The 18,360-nt window shown below is 36.5% G+C and overlaps 1 protein-coding gene across 1 annotated transcript in view; it reads left to right on the top strand.

Moving 5' to 3' along the window:
- The first annotated feature begins 3,094 nt into the window (after window positions 1–3,094).
- The window catches only part of ADAM7 (ADAM metallopeptidase domain 7), a 61,693-nt gene continuing 46,427 nt past the window's right edge, over window positions 3,095–18,360 (top strand). The window contains 1 exon segment of the mRNA XM_065879849.1: window positions 3,095–3,186. Coding sequence (XP_065735921.1) covers window positions 3,095–3,186 — 92 coding nt within the window.

Genomic DNA, 18,360 nt, shown 5'->3' with positions numbered 1-18,360 from the left:
AAGGGTTCATCAAACTTTTCCTTTCCCCTTCTACTCAAAAGGAAAGCTATCTTCTCATTAAATCCTACACAAGCTCCCTCCTTTCTCCTTAACCTTAGCCTGGAGACACAAGATGCAGGATGACCTGCTTCCTTGTTTTTCCTTGTTAATTCTACCTGGGACTTGAGCCTTACCCCTCATTCCTTGCCTGTGGACCACAAATCTCTTGGATTATGGCTATCCATCTACTACCATTTTTGAGTGCTAATATTCTGGACACGAGTCCTTGTCAGATATATGTATTAAAAACATTCAGATAAGTCAGAATATGAATATATATATATACACCCACTGGGCATAGTGGAACTTGCCTTTTCATTATCTTAATGCTATCTTTCCAAGATTCAAAGTTTTTAATTTTAATGAAGGCTAATTTATGATTTTTTTTAATGTTTGTTGTTTACTCTATATTCGCACATCCTTCTTCCCTTAGGGTTGTTAAGATTTTCTCTTATGTTGTCTACCGGAATTTTTATTATTGTATTGATGCTTTTTACATTTAGCTCTATAATGAATTTCAAGTTAATTTTCATGCATGGTGTTAGGTAAGGTCCAAAGTTCGCTTTTTCCATATATATATATATATATATATATATATATATATATATATATATATATATATATATATGGCCTGTGGTTCCAGCACCATCTGTTGAAAAAAAGTATCAGTTCCTCATTGAGTTTCCTTGATGCATTTGTAAAAACAAAAAAATCAATCGTTTATATGTGAGAGCTCGTTTCTGGACTCTTTATTCTGTTTCATTGATCTACGTATCTAATCTATGACCTTGCTCAACTAACTTATTCATTCTAACAGCTTTTTCTCCCCCCTAATTTAAATATTGCCTTTGCTTGTTGTATGTCGTCTAGAGGATTACAAATCCCAATGATCTTTATTGATGTGTCACATTTATTTAGGATCTAGCGGCTATTCCTAAATCAGTTTGTGCAGCCAGTTCAGTGACCGCCATTCAGTCTGGACATGGCATGTGTGTTCTGTTCCACATCCTGGTGCCTCACTCTTTCCTAATGCTGCTATGTGATGACTTGCTGTCCCGTACACATGCCCTCCCACCAAGAACCAGGCTGATATGACCATCACTCTGTCTTCCCCATCCTCCAAGTCAGTGGCATCATCTATATTTTGCTTTAGGCAACATTGCTGGCCCAGTAATTCAATTTAGAGACTGGAGATTCCAGCTTTTACCCTGGAGAGGGCTGTCTCCATGGGGGGGGGAAAAATCTCATATTCCATAATTGATAATTTAGGATTTGTATTTTTTTGCTTTATTTTTTTGTTGTCTATTTATTTGATTGTTTATGGCAATATTTCTTCCTTTTGTAGAATAAGTAGAAGTACAGAAGAAATTGTAAATTTGAGGAAGATGGACTCATGTTTGGAATATGCCAGGATATTTTGCACAACTCAGCTACAAGAGGACATCTTTTTTGACCACAGTGCATGTCGACCTCTTGTCTTACATAGGGATAGCCACCCAAAAGGGTGTGATGGTCTTCGCTGAAATGAGGGGCCTGGGATTGAGTGCAGAGATGTAATATATGAAAAACTAGGGGCTAATTACTTTTTTTAAAAAAGGGAAATACAAACAAACAATATTCAACAATAAAGTCTTCTCTAAGAATGTGAGCAAAGAAAGATAAAAGCTTCCGCTGAAAACTGGGAGATAAAGTTTCTCATGGTCTGCTGCCAGGGTTGGGATGGTCATTGTGTGGAGATTGTTACCTGGTTTATTTTTCTTGTATTTACTGAACTCCTACTTGTACTATTGAACTCCAAGAAAAAAAAAAAAAACAGCAGGCACTTGCTGCACGCTCCTATTTCAGGCAGCAGAGAGAATTCTTTATTTCCCCCTTAACTACTCCAAAAATGCAAATGGAAAAGAGGGCACGACCTCCTGTGTTCATCAGCAAATACCAGGGCCCACCACCATCCTTCATCACCCCAGGCCCTGTGGCCTCGAAATTCTGATGATGTATAGCATCATGTTGTTTTCTTAAAGCATCAGCCAGCAGGTGTATTGACACTCGGTTGGCACCCTCCAGAATTAGGCTCTGCACAAGGGAAACTGAACAGGGCAGATGTCTGGGAAACTGGGAAGCCATGGCAGGGGTGTGAAACTCACCAGCCACTTGCAAACAGCATGTGGTTAGTGACCATATTTCCTTGGTGCTAAGGGTAACATCCTTTCACATTTTAACATTTATGAAGTTGGGATATTGCTTGTAGTATATATGGATGTATATTTTTACACACACACACACACACACACACATTTGATGAGGTAGTGTTCTGTTTTTCTCTTCAATAACTATAATTAAATCAATGCTGTAGTTTACCAGCATGTTACTTGCCAATGCGGGAATGCACTCATGACCATGTCAATTCTCACAATGTGCTAATGATACTAGTTGCCTGTTTTTTAAAGCCATATGTCAAAGTGATTAGTGCCTTTCTCTTTTTCATTAAGAAAACTTACAGCATGCTTCTCTTTTATTAGGCAATTGTGACACCTGCTGTCAGAAACAAAGAACTTACTTTCCAATTCCTTGCTGGTCTTTCCTATGGAAAAGAGATAAATATTGCTAGAACATGAAAACTTCTAGGAGAAAATGAGCAAATAACAGTTAATTTTTCCTGACCGTTGAAATTCCAGTATTAAGTAGGTAGCATTATGTGTTGAAATATTGTAAGCAGCCCAAAGCATGTCTCTGTGTCTCCCCCTTGTTTTTTCCTGAGGATTTGGTGATGAGTAATTAGTGACCACAGATGGACAAATATTTGCAGACATCTACCCATTCTTTGAGCAGGTAGATAGCACCCTTCTATAGTTTCTAGTTCCTTTTGTATGTTTGTTCCTATGTTTTGTTTTGAGCATTTTCTTTTCTTTTAATTTTTATTGGAGTTTAGTTTGCCCATGGGCTCTGTGGGTTAGGATTTCAACAGGGCACGCTGGGGACAGCCCTTTACTGTCTGGGGTCTCAGCTGGAAGTACTAGGAGTGACTAAATGCCTGGATGTCAGAGCAATTGAGGCGATGTCACCCATGCATCTAGCGGTTGATGCTATGGGCAGAGACCTCTGTGCTCTACAGACGGGGACACTTATCTGCTGCTTCCCCACAGCACGGTGAGTGAGCGTTAGCATACGGCAGGTCCTGGATCCAAAGGCCTCCAGAGCCAGGCAGAAGCTGCATGGCCTTTTCTGACACAGTCCCAGAGGTTGTATAGCGTCACGTGTGCTGTACTGTATTGCTTGCAAATGCACCCCTGTGGTCAGTCTAGATTCAAGAGGAGAGGTCCACGTTCAGAGAATCTGTGAACATGTTTTAAAACTACCGCGATCTATTTAATTGTGTGCCCTGGCAGTCCATTTCTTAAAATCAATTAGCAGAGTACCATCGTATGGCTGTGCCATACTTAGTGTAATCGAGTTAACTTTTCATAGATATTTAGGTGGTTTCTAGTTTGTGGCTATCAGGACTATAACTGCAATAAATATTTGTGTACAAGTCTTTCTATGGTCATATATTTTTATTTCTCAGGAAAATACCAAGGATAAAATTACTAGGCCATATGGCAGTATATATTTAACATGAGAAAGTAACACAATGTTTTCTAGAATATTATGACTTTGTATCCCCATCAGTTTATATGTGAGAATTCAAGTTACTCCACATCTTCACCAACAGTTAGTATCATTCATCTTTTTAAATTTTAGCCATTCTGCTACGTATGCAGCATTATCTCCATGTGATTTTCATTTGCGTGTCCTTATTGACAAATGTTATTGAACACACTTTTGTACGCTTATTGGCTATATCTATTTTCTTGTGCAACGTGTGCGTTCAGATCACTTGTACATTTTTATTGTGTTGTGTATCCTATTATTGAGTGATAGCAATTGCTTATGTATCTGGACACAAGTTCTTTGTCAGATATACCTATTACAAATATTTCCTCCTAGGCTATCTATCTCTTGCCTTTTCATTTTCTTAAAGATTTCTTTCCAAGATTAAAAGACTGTTGTTTTAGCATATATGTGGAACCTAGAAAAATGGTACAGATGAATTGGTTTGCAGGGCAAAAATAGAGACACAGATGTAGAGAACAAACATATGGACACCAAGGGGGGAAAGTGGCGGTGGTGGTGGTGGTGTGATGAATTGGGAGATTGGGATTGACATATATACACTAATATGTGTAAAATGGATAACTAATAAGAACCTGCTGTATAAAAAAATAAATAAAATAAAATTGAAAAATTCCAAAAAAAAAAAAAAAAAAAGGATTGTTGTTTTTAGACTTGTGGTTGCCAAAGGGGACGGAGAGGCAGGGGAGGGCTGGACTGGGAGTTTGGGGTTAGCAGATGCAAATTATATATAGGATAGATAAACAACAAGGCCCTACTGTAGAGCACAGGGAACTTTATTCAATATCCTGTAATAAACCATAATGGAAAAGAATATGAAAAAGAATAGATATATATGTATAACTGAATCACTCTGCTGTATACCAGAAACCAACACAACATGCTAAATCAACTACACTTAATTAAAAAAGGGTTTTATTTCTTTTTGTTTTTTAAGTATGTATTTTTTAGAGCAGTTTTAAGTTCTCAGCAAAATTGAGAGAAAGGGAGATTTCCCATATAGCCCCTGCCCCGACATGCATATGCACATAGCCTCCCCAAAGTCCTAAACCAGAGTGGCATATCTGTTACAGCTGAGGAACCTACACTGACATGTCATTATCAACCAAAATCTACAGTTTACATTAGGGTTCAGTCTTGGTGCTGTATATTCTAAGGGTTTGGACAAATGAATAACGACATGTATGCATCATTATAGTATCTAACAGAGCATTTTCATTGCCTTAAAAATCCTCTGTGCTCTGCAGATCTTTTTCCTCCTTGCCCCAACCCTTGATAACTACTCATCCTTTTAATTGTCTCCATAATTTTGCCTTGTTCCAAATATTGTATATAGAGTTAGAATCATATAGTAAGCACCCCTTGGTTGGCTTCTTCACTTATTAATATTCATTTAAGGTATTTTCATGTCTTGTCATGCTTGAGATCGCATTTCTTTTTGGCACTGAATAATATTCCATTGTCTGGATGTACCACAGTGTATTTATCCATTTACCTACTAAAGAATAACTTGGTTGTTTCCAAGTTTTGGCAATTATGAATAAAAGAGCTATAAACACTCATGCATATAGGTTTTTGTGTGAACCTAAGTTTTCATCAACTTTGGGAAAGTAGTACAGAGGGCAAATGCTGTATTACATGGAAAGAATATATTTAGTTTAGCAAGAAACCACCAAATCATCTTCTAAAGTGCTTGTACAATTTTGCATTCCCACCAACAATGAGTAATGGTTCCTGGCACTCCACACCCTCATCAGCACTTGGTATTCTCAGTGTTCTGGATTCTGGCCATTCTAATAGTTGTGCAGTGTTATCTCATTGTTGTTTTAACCTGTGTTTCCCTGATATATGGTATGGAGCATGTTTTCATATGCTTTTCTCCTGTCTGTAGATAGTATTTGCTGAGGTGCCTGTTAAGGACCTTGGCCAATTTTTTAATGTGGTCATTCGTTTTCTTACTATTGAATTTTGAGTTCTTTGTATATTTTGGATAGCAGTCCTTTATCTGATGTGTCTTTTGCAAATATTTTTTCCCAGTCTGTGTCTTGTCTTCTCATTCTCTTTACATTGTCTTTTGCAAAACAGAAGTAAAGTTTGAGGTCCAGTCTTACCTTCATACCTAAATGTTTAATCTCCACGTATTTGGGGATTTTCTGGTTATCCTTCTGTTATTAATTTCTAGTTTGTGGTCCATGAGCAGATGTATGATATCTATTCTGTTAAATTTGTTAAGGTGTGTTTTATGGCCCAGAATGTGGTATCTTCCTGGATGTTAGGCATGAGCTTGAGAAGAATGTATATTCTGCTGATGTTGGATGAAGTAGTCTACAGATGCCAACTCTGTTGTTGATTGATAGTGCTGTTTATTTCAGCTATGTCTTAACTGGTTCTCTGCCTGCTGGATCTGTCCATTTCTGAGAGAGGAGTGTTGTGTCTCCAACTATCAACTATCAAGTGGACTTATCTATTTCTTCTTGCAGTTCTATCAGCCTTTGCAACACACTGTTGTTAGGTGCCTACACAGTAGGAACTGGTATACCTTCTTGCAGAATTGACCCCTTTATCACAATGTAATACTCTTTAACTGTGATAACGTTCATTGCTTTGAAGTCTGTTCTGTCTGAAATTAATAATGGCTACTCCTGCTTTCTTTTGATTAGCGTTAACATGGTATTTTTTTCTCCATCCATTTACTTTTAAGCTATATATATCTTGTAGATGACAAGTGGATTTCTTGTAAATGACGTATGCTTGGGTAATTTTTTTTTTTTTTTCTTTTTTTTCTTTTTGTGGTACACAGGCTTCTCACTGTTGTGGCCTCTCCCATTGCGGAGCACAGTCTCTGGACGCGCAGGCTCAGCGGCCATGGCTCATGGGCCCAGCCGCTCCGCGGCATGTGGGATCTTCCCGGACTGGGGCACAAACCCGTGTCCCCTGCATCGGCAGGCGGACTCTCAACCACTGCGCCACCAGGGAAGCCCCAGGTAGTATATTTTATAACAACAAAATAATTCTAATTTCTCACCAGTCCCATCCTGATTACTACCATTCAATTCACACACACACACACACACACACACACACACACCCTATATATATATATATATATATCACACAACCATATATATGATATATACATAAGCATAATTGAATACATTGTTGATAATATCATTTTGAGCAAGTTGTTATCCACTAGATCAATTAAGAATAAGAACAATAAAACTTTTTATTTACCTTCAATTACTCCTCCTTCAATGCTCTTTCCTTATGTATATCTGAGTTTCTGACTTGATCATTTTCCTTCTTTCTGAAGAATTTCTTTTAACACATTTTGGAAGGCAGGTGTACCAGCAAAAAAGTCCTTCAGTTTTTTTCGTCTGAGAAAGTCTTTATTCCTTCTTCACTTTTAAAAAGTAATTATTCTGGGTATGGAATTCTAGGATAGTTGGTGTTTTCTCTCAATACTTTGAATATTTTACTCTACTCTGTTCTTTCTTGTATAGTTTCTGAGGAGAAGTTAGATGTAACCTTATCTTTGCTCCTCTGTAGGTAAAGGTTTTTTTCCTTTGGCTTCTTGAATTTTTTTTTTTTTTTTATCATTTCCACTTGCTTCAAGGTATTTTTAAATTTTGTTTGTGATTTCTTATTTGATCACTGGTTGTTTAAGATTGTGTTGTTTAATTTTACTTTCCCACTCTTTATGGGACTAAAATTATATACATATTAGAAATCTTGACTTTTTCCCATAAGTTGTTAAAATTTTATTTTTTTCAGAATTTTTACACTCTACGCTCCATTATAGACATTTTCTATTGTTATATCTTCAGGTTCACTGATCTTTCCTTTTGCATGCCTAATCTACTGTAAATCATAAGCAGAAATTTAAATTTTGAGACCAATTTTTAAATTTCTAATAATTCCTTTTTTGTATTCTTTGTATCATTCATCACTTCATTAACTTCGTTTTCTTTTAAATCTTTGAACATATTTCATATCAATGTTCTAGTGGGCTAATTTCATTATTTCTGTGATTTCTAGTTCTTTTTTTATTGGTTTATCTTCTCCTGGTACTGGGTAATATTTTTCTCTATCATGTTTAGTAATTTTTATTGGATGCCAGGCATTGTAGATTTATACTGTTGAATTCTGGGCTTTGTTGTGTTCCTTTAAAGTGTACTGGGATTTTTTTCCCTTAATTTCTCTTTCTGATTGTTCATTATTAGTGTATAGGAGTGCCAGAGATTTCTGCACATTAGTTTTGTATCCTGCAACCTTACTAAATTCATTGATTAGTTCTAGTAGTTTTCTAGTGACATCTTTAGGATTCTCGATGAATAGTATCATATCATAAGCAAACAGTGACAGTTTTACTTCTTTTCCAATTCCTTTTATTCCTTTTTCTTCTCTGATTGCTGAGGTTAGGACTTCCAAAACTCTTGAATAAGAGTGACAAGAGTGGACTTCCTTGTCTTGTTCCTGATCTTAGTGGAAATGCTTTCAGTTTTTCAGCACTGAGAATGATGTTTGCTGTGGGTTTGTCATATATGGCCTTTATTATGTTGAGGTAGGTTCCCTCTATATGCATTTTCTGGAGAGTTTTTATCATAAATGGTGTTGAATTTTGTCAAAAGCTTTTTCTGCATTTATTCAGATGATCATTTGGTTTTTATTCCTTAATTGGTTAATGTGGTGTATCACCTTAATTGATCTGCATATATTGAAGAATACTTGCATTCCTGGAATAAATCCCACTTGATCATGGTGTATACTCCTTTTAATGTGTTGTTGGATTCTGTTTGCTAGTATTTTGTTCAGGGTTTTTGCATCTATGTTCAACAGTGACATAATACCTAGGAATAAACCTACCTAAGGAGGCAAAAGACTTGTACTCAGAAAACTAAAAACACTGATGAAAGAAATCAAAGATAACATAAACAAAAGAGAAATATACCATGTTCTTGGATTGGAAGAATCAATATTGTGAAAATGACTATACTACCCAGAGCAATCTAAAGAGTCAATGCAATCCTTATCAAATTACCAATGGCATTCTTCACAGAATTAGAACAAAAAATTTTACAATTTGTATGGAAACACAAAAGACCCCGAATAGACAAAGCAATCTTGAGACAGAAAAAAGGAGCTGGAGGAATCAGGCTCCCTGACTTCAAAGTGTATTACAAAGCTACAGTAATCAAGACAGTATGGTACTGGCACAAAAACAGAAATATAGATCAATGGTACAGGATAGAAAGCCCAGAGATAAACCCACACACATATGGTCACCTAATTTATGACAAAGGAAGCAAGAACATACAATGGAGAAAAGACAGCCTCTTCAATAAGTGGTGTTGGGAAAACTGGGCAGCTACATGTAAAAGAATGAAACTACCTAACACCATACACAAAAATAAACTCAAAATGGATTAAAGACCTAAATATAAGACTGAACACTATAATAAAACTCTTAGAGGGAAACACAGGAAAGACACTCCTTTAAATAAACCACAGCAAGATCTTTTTTGACCCACCTCCTAGAGTAATGAAAATAAAAACAAAAATGGGACCTAATGAAACGTAAAAGCTTTTGCACAGCAAAGGAAACCATAAACAAGATGCAAAGACAACCCTCAGAATGGGAGAAAATATTTGCAAATGAAGTAATGGACAAAGGATTAATCTCCAAATATACAAACAGCTCATGGAGTTCAATATCAAAAAAGCAAACAACCCAATTAAAAAATGGTGGAAGACCTAAATAGACATTTCACCAAAGAAGACATACAGATGGCCAAGAGGCACATGAAAAGATGCTCAACATCACTCATTATTAGAGAAATGCAAATCAAAACTACAATGAGGTATCACCTCACACCAGTCAGAATGGCCATCATCAAAAAATCTACAAACAATAAATGCTGGAGAGGGTGTGGAGAAAAGGGAACACTTTTGCACTGTTGGTGGGAATGTAAATTGATACAGACACTATGGAGAACAGTATGGAGGTTCCTTAAAAAACTAAAAATAGAACTACCATATGACCCAGCAATCCCACTACTGGGAATATACCCTGAGAAAGCCATAATTCAAAAGGACACATGTACCCCAATGTTCATTGCAGCACTATTTACAATAGCCAGGACATGGAAACAACCTATATGTCCAACAACAGATGAATGGATAAAGAAGATGTAGTACATATACACAATGGAATATTACTCAAACATAAAAAGGAATGAAAGAGTGCCATTTCCAGAGACATGGATAGACCTAGAGTCTGTTATACAGAGTGAAGTAAGCCAAAAAGAGAAAAACAAATATCGTATATTAACGCATATATGTGGAATCTAGAAAAGTGGTACAGATGAACATATTTGCAGGGCAGGAATAGAGATGTAGACGTAAAGAATGGACATGTGGACAAGGGGGGGAAGGGGAGGGTGGGACGAATTTGGAGATTAGGTTTGACATAAATACACTACCATGTGTAAAATAGAGAGCTAGTGGGAGGGAACCTGCTGTACAGCTCAGGGAGCTCAGCTCGGTGCTCTGTGATGACCTAGGTGGGTGGGATGGGGGTGTGGGAGGGAGGTCCAAGGGGGAGGAGATGTGGGTGTACATGTGGCTGATTCACTTCATTGTGCAGCAGAAACTAACACAACATTGTAAAGCAATTTTACTCCAATAAGATAAATAAATAAAGTATACTGGACTTCCCTCTGATAGTCTTTTCAGCATGGACTCTAGAACTTTTAGCATGGATCTAGAGTAGTCTTTTAGAGCATGAATCTAGCACTTAGCTTAGCCTTACTACTAAGATGTGATCCCCCCTTACTCTACTGAATGTTCTGAGTGATGAACAAAGTCTCTCCATTCTGGTTCTGAATTTAGCTTGTAGAATTACTAGCTTAGCTTTTGTAATTGTTTGGTTTATTACTCCTCTGTAATTATTCTTTCTCCGGAAGTCGCTGTTTTCCTGATTCATGAAGTTTTCTGTTACACACACGCACAAATTTTTGTTCATCCATAAACTCAATGGACCCAATGTGCAGATTTCTGGAGCACTTTCTCTGCTACACTGATCTACAAATCCTATCCTCCTAAGGATTCTCCCACCCAATTGAACTCTCTCCTCAATTCAGCAGAACCATAGGCTATGTTTGTGTTTCCTCTTCTTGTGCTGCATTTCAGGTTGAAATCAAGGTTACTGTGGGGCTTCCTTGTTTGTTTCCCTTATTTCAGGGAAGCCTGGTGTCTAATTTCTAAAAATATCATTACATATAATTTGTTCTGTTTTCTGGTTGTCTATAGTATAAACCCGAATTTCGATACCCCCTAATGAGGAAATTGGAAATATGTGGACCCATTTTTTCTTATTCCATTCATCAGTTATCTGTGGATTTTGGGGAAAGGAACACCTAAGTTTCATTTGTCACCTTAACACCTATAGTTTCAAAGCAGTGAAGAATAACATTTTAACCATAACATATTGTATTTGGATGCAGTTATCCTAACAAAACGTTGTTCTTATTGTAAAATATAAGAAAAATCCAATCCCTTTAAATAAACGCTAAATTCAAAGATAAAACGCATCATGAATTTATAAACATAAGTGTACCTCCCACTCACAGAAACTATTCCGTATACTCCATTTCTTATCACTAGGTAAAAGGGCAGGAAGAAACTTATTTTAGAGCACTGTACATCGATCTCATGATTGAAATGCAATCATTTCCAGTTCTTGAAGTTCTTATTCAAACCAGAACTATATGTCTTTTTATTCACAGTGTTTTTCCATTCAATACAGGTACACTGCAGGTTCAGTTCCAGACCACTACAATAAAGTGAATATCAAAATAAAGCAAATCACATGAAGTTTTTGGTTTCCCAATGCATATAAAAGTTATGTTTACACTATACTGTAGTTTATTAGATGTGCAATAGCATTATATCCAAAAAAGTACATACCCTTATTAAAAATATTGCTGAAAAATGCTAACCATCATCTCAGACTTCAGTGAGTCACAGCAGTAACATCAAAGATCACTGACCACAGACCACCAAGACAAACAGAATGAAAATGAAAAAGTTTGAAATATTGAGAGAATTTCCAAAATGTGACAAAGAAACACGAAGTGGGCAAATGCTGTTGAAAAAATGGCACTGACAGACTTGCTTTATGCAGGATTGCCACAAGCTTTCAATTTCTAAAAAAACACAATATCTATGAAGCACAAAAAAATGAGGTATGCTTGTAAATATTTTTTGTTTGTTTTATGGGAATTCTACACGCCTGGTCTGCATGCCTTGGCCTGGCCACTTATTCTTTCTAAACTTCACTATTCATAGCTTAAGACATAAGGATAATTTCTATTTTACTAACTTACAAGGTATTACCAGGATCACATGAGATAATCTATGAGGTACCTTTTTCAGATGTATTGAGCTATATATATGTCATACACATGTTTGTGAAGTCCCAATGTCCTTGACATAAGCCATTATAATGTATGTGAGAATATTTATTTTACTAAGAAGTTACTTTGATAGTGTATGTCCTGAGTCTCTCTTCCTGAAAAGCATTTGATTTTAACTATATGGAGAACTGGAACATTTGCATGCATTTCATTAAGAAAAGTAATGGGATCTCCAATTAGTACAGTCAAATATTTATTCATTATCCTCAGATTTAAATTAGCTTTTTAAAAATCATATATCTCCCTTAATTGGTAACCCACAGTAAAAAAAAAAAAAAAAAAAAAACTAGTAAATATGAATATCAAAGCTTATTGCCTGGTCTCTCTCTCTCTTCTAATCTATCATCCTATCCATACCAACCTACTTATTCCTACACTAGGTAGTTAAAACAATTGTTAAGGTAACTAATAATGATACATAATACATGAAGATGAAAACATCAATTTGAAGCAAGCAACAAAAAGTAAACCTCTGGGTTTTTAAATATTCATCTTTATTAATTTTGTCCTCAATGTGAATAAGAGGTGTTCTGGATCAGAGAGAGATTAGTTATTAGTATTTCCATAATAATAGCTGTATTGTTTCCTTTGCTCCACTCTTACCCCAAGACAATACAATGAAAGCCAGATGGGAAAACTTATTTGAGTGGTCAGATACTCCCTAAGCAAGAAATGGAGAAAAATGGATTTCCTCAGCTGTCTCATGGCTGTCTTTCTCTCCAGTCCAAAAAGAAAACAGAAAAACCTTTGTTCCTTAGAGACAGGATGGAAAAGTTTCTAAGTTCTTACTCTAATCTTTTGGAATATAAATATATCACTCCAAAGGCCAGAGATGCCCCAGACTTTCAGGCTTCTATGACCTATAGATATATCTCCAAGGTCCCAGGTCTCATTTTCCATTGAAATATCAACTCATACTTGTACCTATGGAATTAGATAAATGTCACTGGAGTTCTCTCGCTCTCTATACTGGTGTAGTGTCTTCTCATGGCTTATTCTTAGGTCAGAGTACAAAATTTCTACAGAATTTATTCAGAAGATCCTTGATCTGCAGAAACACAAAAATATTTTCTCTATATTCCTCAGTCATACAATGGCAAGATCATAAAATTTATATGAACAGCAAAAGTAGGAGAAAGTAGCTCTAGGTTAAGTCCTTGAAATTTCTCTTTTAATAAATCTCAGAAATCAACTAATTTCCTAGTTAAGAGACTCTCTCTTTAGAGTAAAATACATATACATAAGTCCTGTGCATATACACACACAGAAAACAAACAAGCAGGAAAAAAATCCATTATTTTCACTCAAAAAAAGTGACTTTGTTTTGTTTTTGTTTTACTTCCACTTGGGAAATTAAAATAAGCTTCACAGAAATTAGAGAACCAAAATATTTTGTTGTAAAATAGAGAGAAAAACTCATTAGGTTGACTTAAATGTTCTTTTGATTTTACTTTTTCAGATAAAGGGCTTTATGCCCAGGGCATGTTATTGAAGTCAGATTTCCTTATTAGGAACAGAGCACTTTAGAGCTAGAAGAATCCTTCAATATTTAACAACCCTAATGGAATCAGAGCTAATTTTAGAAAAAGTATGTCTAGGATACATATTGATTTGTAGTACTGATGAAGTTTGTGTTTCTTCAGAATTATATATTTCCAGTTACCTTTCTATGGTCTTATTACCCAGATGGGCTTTCTAACTGCTTTAAATCATAAATCTTTTAAAATTAGTATATCTTTTTAAAATTTTAATTTATTTTCTATTGGAGTATAGTTGATTTGCCATACTGTGTTAGTTTCACGTGTACAGCAAAGTGATTCAGCTATTCATAAATCCATTCTTTTTCAGATTTTTTTCCCATATAGATTATTACAGAATATTGAGTACAGTTCCCTGTGCTATACAGCAGGTCCTTGTTGATTATCTATTTTATATAAAGTAGTGTGTATATGTTACTCCCAAACTCCTAATTATCCCTCCCCCCCCTTTCCCCTTTGGTAACCGTAAGTTTGTTTTTGAAGCCTGTGAGTCTGTTTCTGTTTTGTAAATCATAAACGTTGACAGGAGGTAGATGCTTGGGATTTTTAAAAAAGGTATTGACCTTTATTAGAGTCAGTGTGATATCCTGAAAAGCACTGGCTTTGTAGAATATAGACTTGGTTGGAATCCTTACTCTGCCACTTACCACGTGTATGAAATTGGAAAGTGAGATAGGTTTACTCACCTATGAAATTACCCCCCATTAATAGATGAGGACACAGGATGTAGAGGCACTGGATGAAGTATGGTTACATGCTGCAAACTTCTGGCAGTTTAACAGAGATATATAAATTGCTAGCTGTGTGTGTGAGACACAGTAAGCACTAAACCCATGGAAAATAATTTTAGTAAATTTCTAAAATAGAAATCATTTTTCTCTTTGTTCAATCTCTGATGGACCATCTAAATATCTCTGACTTTCCATAGCTCTACCTTCTTCACCAACAGGAGGGTAACTCAGGACACAGTTGGAAAACTTCTTGTGCATCTTTTGAGGACTGCATTCGTTTGCATCACTTATACTGACAAGATCATTTACACACTTTCAACAAAGAGTGGTGCCTCAGTGTCCAGGAAAAGAATGCCTAGAAACTTCATTATGAGATTAAATACTCTAAAAGACAAATTTGGCTTTCTTTCAACAAAAAAGATAAAGCGTTATGTAACACAGTGAGCAAAACAAATTGTTCCATTTTTGTTTCTTCTTGCTTTTCTGTTTTTTACTATGTGTGTGTGTACATGTCTGTGTGTATATGTGCAGTACTCTGTAACTTAGGCTATTTGAGAGGACTTCTATTAAACTCTTTTCTCCAGATTTCCATTTCAGTTCCTCTTAAGAGCTCTGATCAGTAAAATGTAATGCAGCAACCTCAATACTATTGAATATTTATCTCCTCAATGGTTCAAAACTTTAAAAACAAACAAAGGAAAAATACACTGAAGAAAACAACGCTGCCTAAGACACGAGTTGGTATATATTTTCTGTAAGGGACTAGATAGCGAGTATTTTAGGCTTTGTGGGTCATGTGGTCTCTGATGTAACAACTACTTTTCTGCAGTAGCCGTAGACAATACATAAACAAATGGGTGTGGCTAAGTTCCAATAAAATTTTATTTATAAAACTGGTGGCCCACAGACCATCATATCACAACCCCTGGCTCATAAAATACAATGGATGCAATTTTATTTCTTAATTTTGTGGAATATCACAGAGCAACCTTCCAAATAGTGGGTTACAAATCATTACATTTAATATTCCACACTAAATACAGCTGGAATATCCTGTCTCTAGCAAGGAAAACTCCCAGGAATAAAATCCCTCCATCTGAGGGATAGGACTGAAATTTACCAATGTGAGTGAAAACTAAATCATGATAAAATTTTCCTTCCTGTTCAGAAGATCTGGTACAATCAACACCATTTTCTCCTTTCTCCACTCCAATCCATCATGCCAGATGTCCTTATCATATGAGAAACAGGTCTGACAATATTTTTTCTGTGTTTAAAATTCTAACAGCTATTGTCTTCAGGATAAAGTATCATCCTGTTACTCTGGCAAACTGACTTCTTCATATTCCATCTTCAGCCTACCTGGGAAGCCTTCTTTCATGGCACAATCTACCTCTCCAATCCCATTTAACATGTTCCATTGTTAACATCTCCATTGATCACCCAAATCAAAGGATCTGTCAGAATTTTAGGTATGAGTTGACTTCATCTACATTGTTTTTAAACAATTTCATTTAACTTCATAGCAATACTCTCCTAGAGAGTTCATACCTTTGAGCAAATCTCATCATTCCATTAATATCCAACTAATTTTTTTTTTGTCCTGCTTAAAAGACTATTACAGTTTCTACAGGAATGTATTACTCAGTTGAAGCAACTGAGAAAGTTCAACAAAGGAATGGCAGAAGCAAAGATTAGAGGGGCTCAAGCCGTAACAACAAACAAAAGAGGAAAACATAACACAAAAACAAAACAAAAGCATACTTCCTCACTTCATAGGAAGAGAATGAGAGTAAATAATTTTCTTGGGTGAAGTCTCCTTAAGAATTAGGGGAAAATAAGTATGATTCTTAAAAGAAGAAACCAATGAAAAAAATTAAAACTCTCAATCTCAACTTTCTCTTTCTATTTCTGCTTCTAACCATGGCCACTAGCAGGCAGCAGGACCATCACCAACAAAGCACCGTGGAAAGCAAAGGCTCAAAATACTCCATATTTGCATGGCACGTGGCTAGAGTTCGAAACTGGAAGGGAATTTCAAACCTTATGCAGGGGCTGGTTACTTTGAAAGACTAAAAGTTTTTTTTTTTTTTTTTTGGAGATTATCACTACTCTAGGACTTCTCTGTTATGCTCAGAAGTGAGAGAGCAGGATAATGGGAACCTCACACATTGTCTAAGGGACTTGGGCATACACAAAGCTCCACCATTTGCTGATTACCCTTGAATGGGTGAATTTCCTTTTTGAGACTCAGTTTTTTCATCTGTAAACTGGCTAAATTATTATTTAACTACCACATACTGTTAACACTGAATGAGCAAGTGACTGACAGAGTGAATGCTCAGGGTGTAAGTTTTATTTCACCAAGCTTTTAATTTCAAGGCTGAATCAAGACTGTGCATTCTGAGTTAAGGAATATCCAGGTGCCAATACCCCTCCCTCCCTTAATGTTCTCTTTGTGAGGCGACAACTTTGGCCCCATGGGGAGCTTCTGGCACAGGTTTGAGGGCCATTCCCAGCCTCCGCTCCACGATTAATGAAGTGCTGCTGGTACAGGCACATCGAGATCAAGCTGTGCTGGAAGGTATTACTGTGGGTGAAAGCAGCCTACAGAGTTTGAATGGGCAGACTGTAGAGATGGTATCACATTCTTCCCCATTTTCAGAAGAAAGGCACGATCGATATCCAAGTTATTCGAAATATTACTATGACCCTGACTCCTACTACCTGATGGTCCATGAACAGCCCTTAGTCACAGTGATTAGGGGGCTTTTAAGCAGGCTTAGGTTAGCTACACAGAGACCCAAAGAAGCTCCCATTTTCAGGAAAATGAGAATTATTGTGAAATTTTTGTTCAGTCCCAGTGAATCCATAATAGTTATCATCTGTTCTATAAAATGAGTGTAGCAATAATGTTATGATAAATTATAATCAAGTTCTTACATTACTATTTATTGAGTACCAACAACATGCAAGGTCTGGTACTGTTAGACTCCACAGGTGACATGTGAATGCTCGCCGTGATCTCTGTCTTCAAAGGGCTTGCACATATTTCAGAAGATAAAGTGAAAATTATACTAATAATTTCTATGACTGCGAATATTTGAGAGCAGTGGTAGGCAGAGGGTAACTTCAGATATATCACTTTACTAAGAAATAAACAAACAAACTTACCCAATACTGCAGACTCCACTATATCTAGTCTACCATAACAAGCAGAGAAGAAAGACTCACTCAAAGGTACTCACATACCAACATGCAGACTATAGAGCAGAGCTAGGCAGGGTATCAGGAGTCAGGGGAAGGAAGGAGCAGCGCGCGCTACAGTGGGTACTAGGGGTAATAGAAGTATCATGAAGAATGTGGTACTAGATGTGTTGGGTTCAGGGAAGGTAGACAGGGGATGATGGCCCCTCACCCCAGACAGTGATTTATTATATTTGTCAAATTGGAGGCAAAGGGTGGCATGGAATGAAGCACATGATGAAGCCACAAAAGACTGACAAGTATACTCTGAGTTCTGTTTAATCAACCTCGAATAAAGATGTTTCAGCTGAAATTGTAGGCAGATGAAAGGAGGGCCAACTGTGTAGGAGAACTCCCACAGGCATGCTGATAAAAGGAGCAGGGGCACCAAGAACTGAACGGGCCAACCAACCAAACGGTCACTTGGCTAAAAGTAAAGTCCTTACACCGTTTTGCTGATAATCTTAAAATATTGTGCAAACAGTGGCTAGATAGGATAACTTATGTCTCCTTACATTTGACCATCCATGCTACTAAGAAATCCTCTTCAGAAAGGGAGAAGAGGCCAGAATCTCAGTCATTCATTGGTAATACTCAGTTTCTTGAAAAGAAAATATAAGCTATATGGACAATATCCTGAAATAAATGGTTAATTTACAC

Source organism: Phocoena phocoena, chromosome 6 (genome assembly GCF_963924675.1).
Source record: "Phocoena phocoena chromosome 6, mPhoPho1.1, whole genome shotgun sequence".
Classification (NCBI taxonomy): domain Eukaryota; kingdom Metazoa; phylum Chordata; class Mammalia; order Artiodactyla; family Phocoenidae; genus Phocoena; species Phocoena phocoena.
The sequence above is the reverse complement of the archived record's forward strand: the minus strand, read 5'-3'. Positions and strand labels throughout refer to the sequence as shown.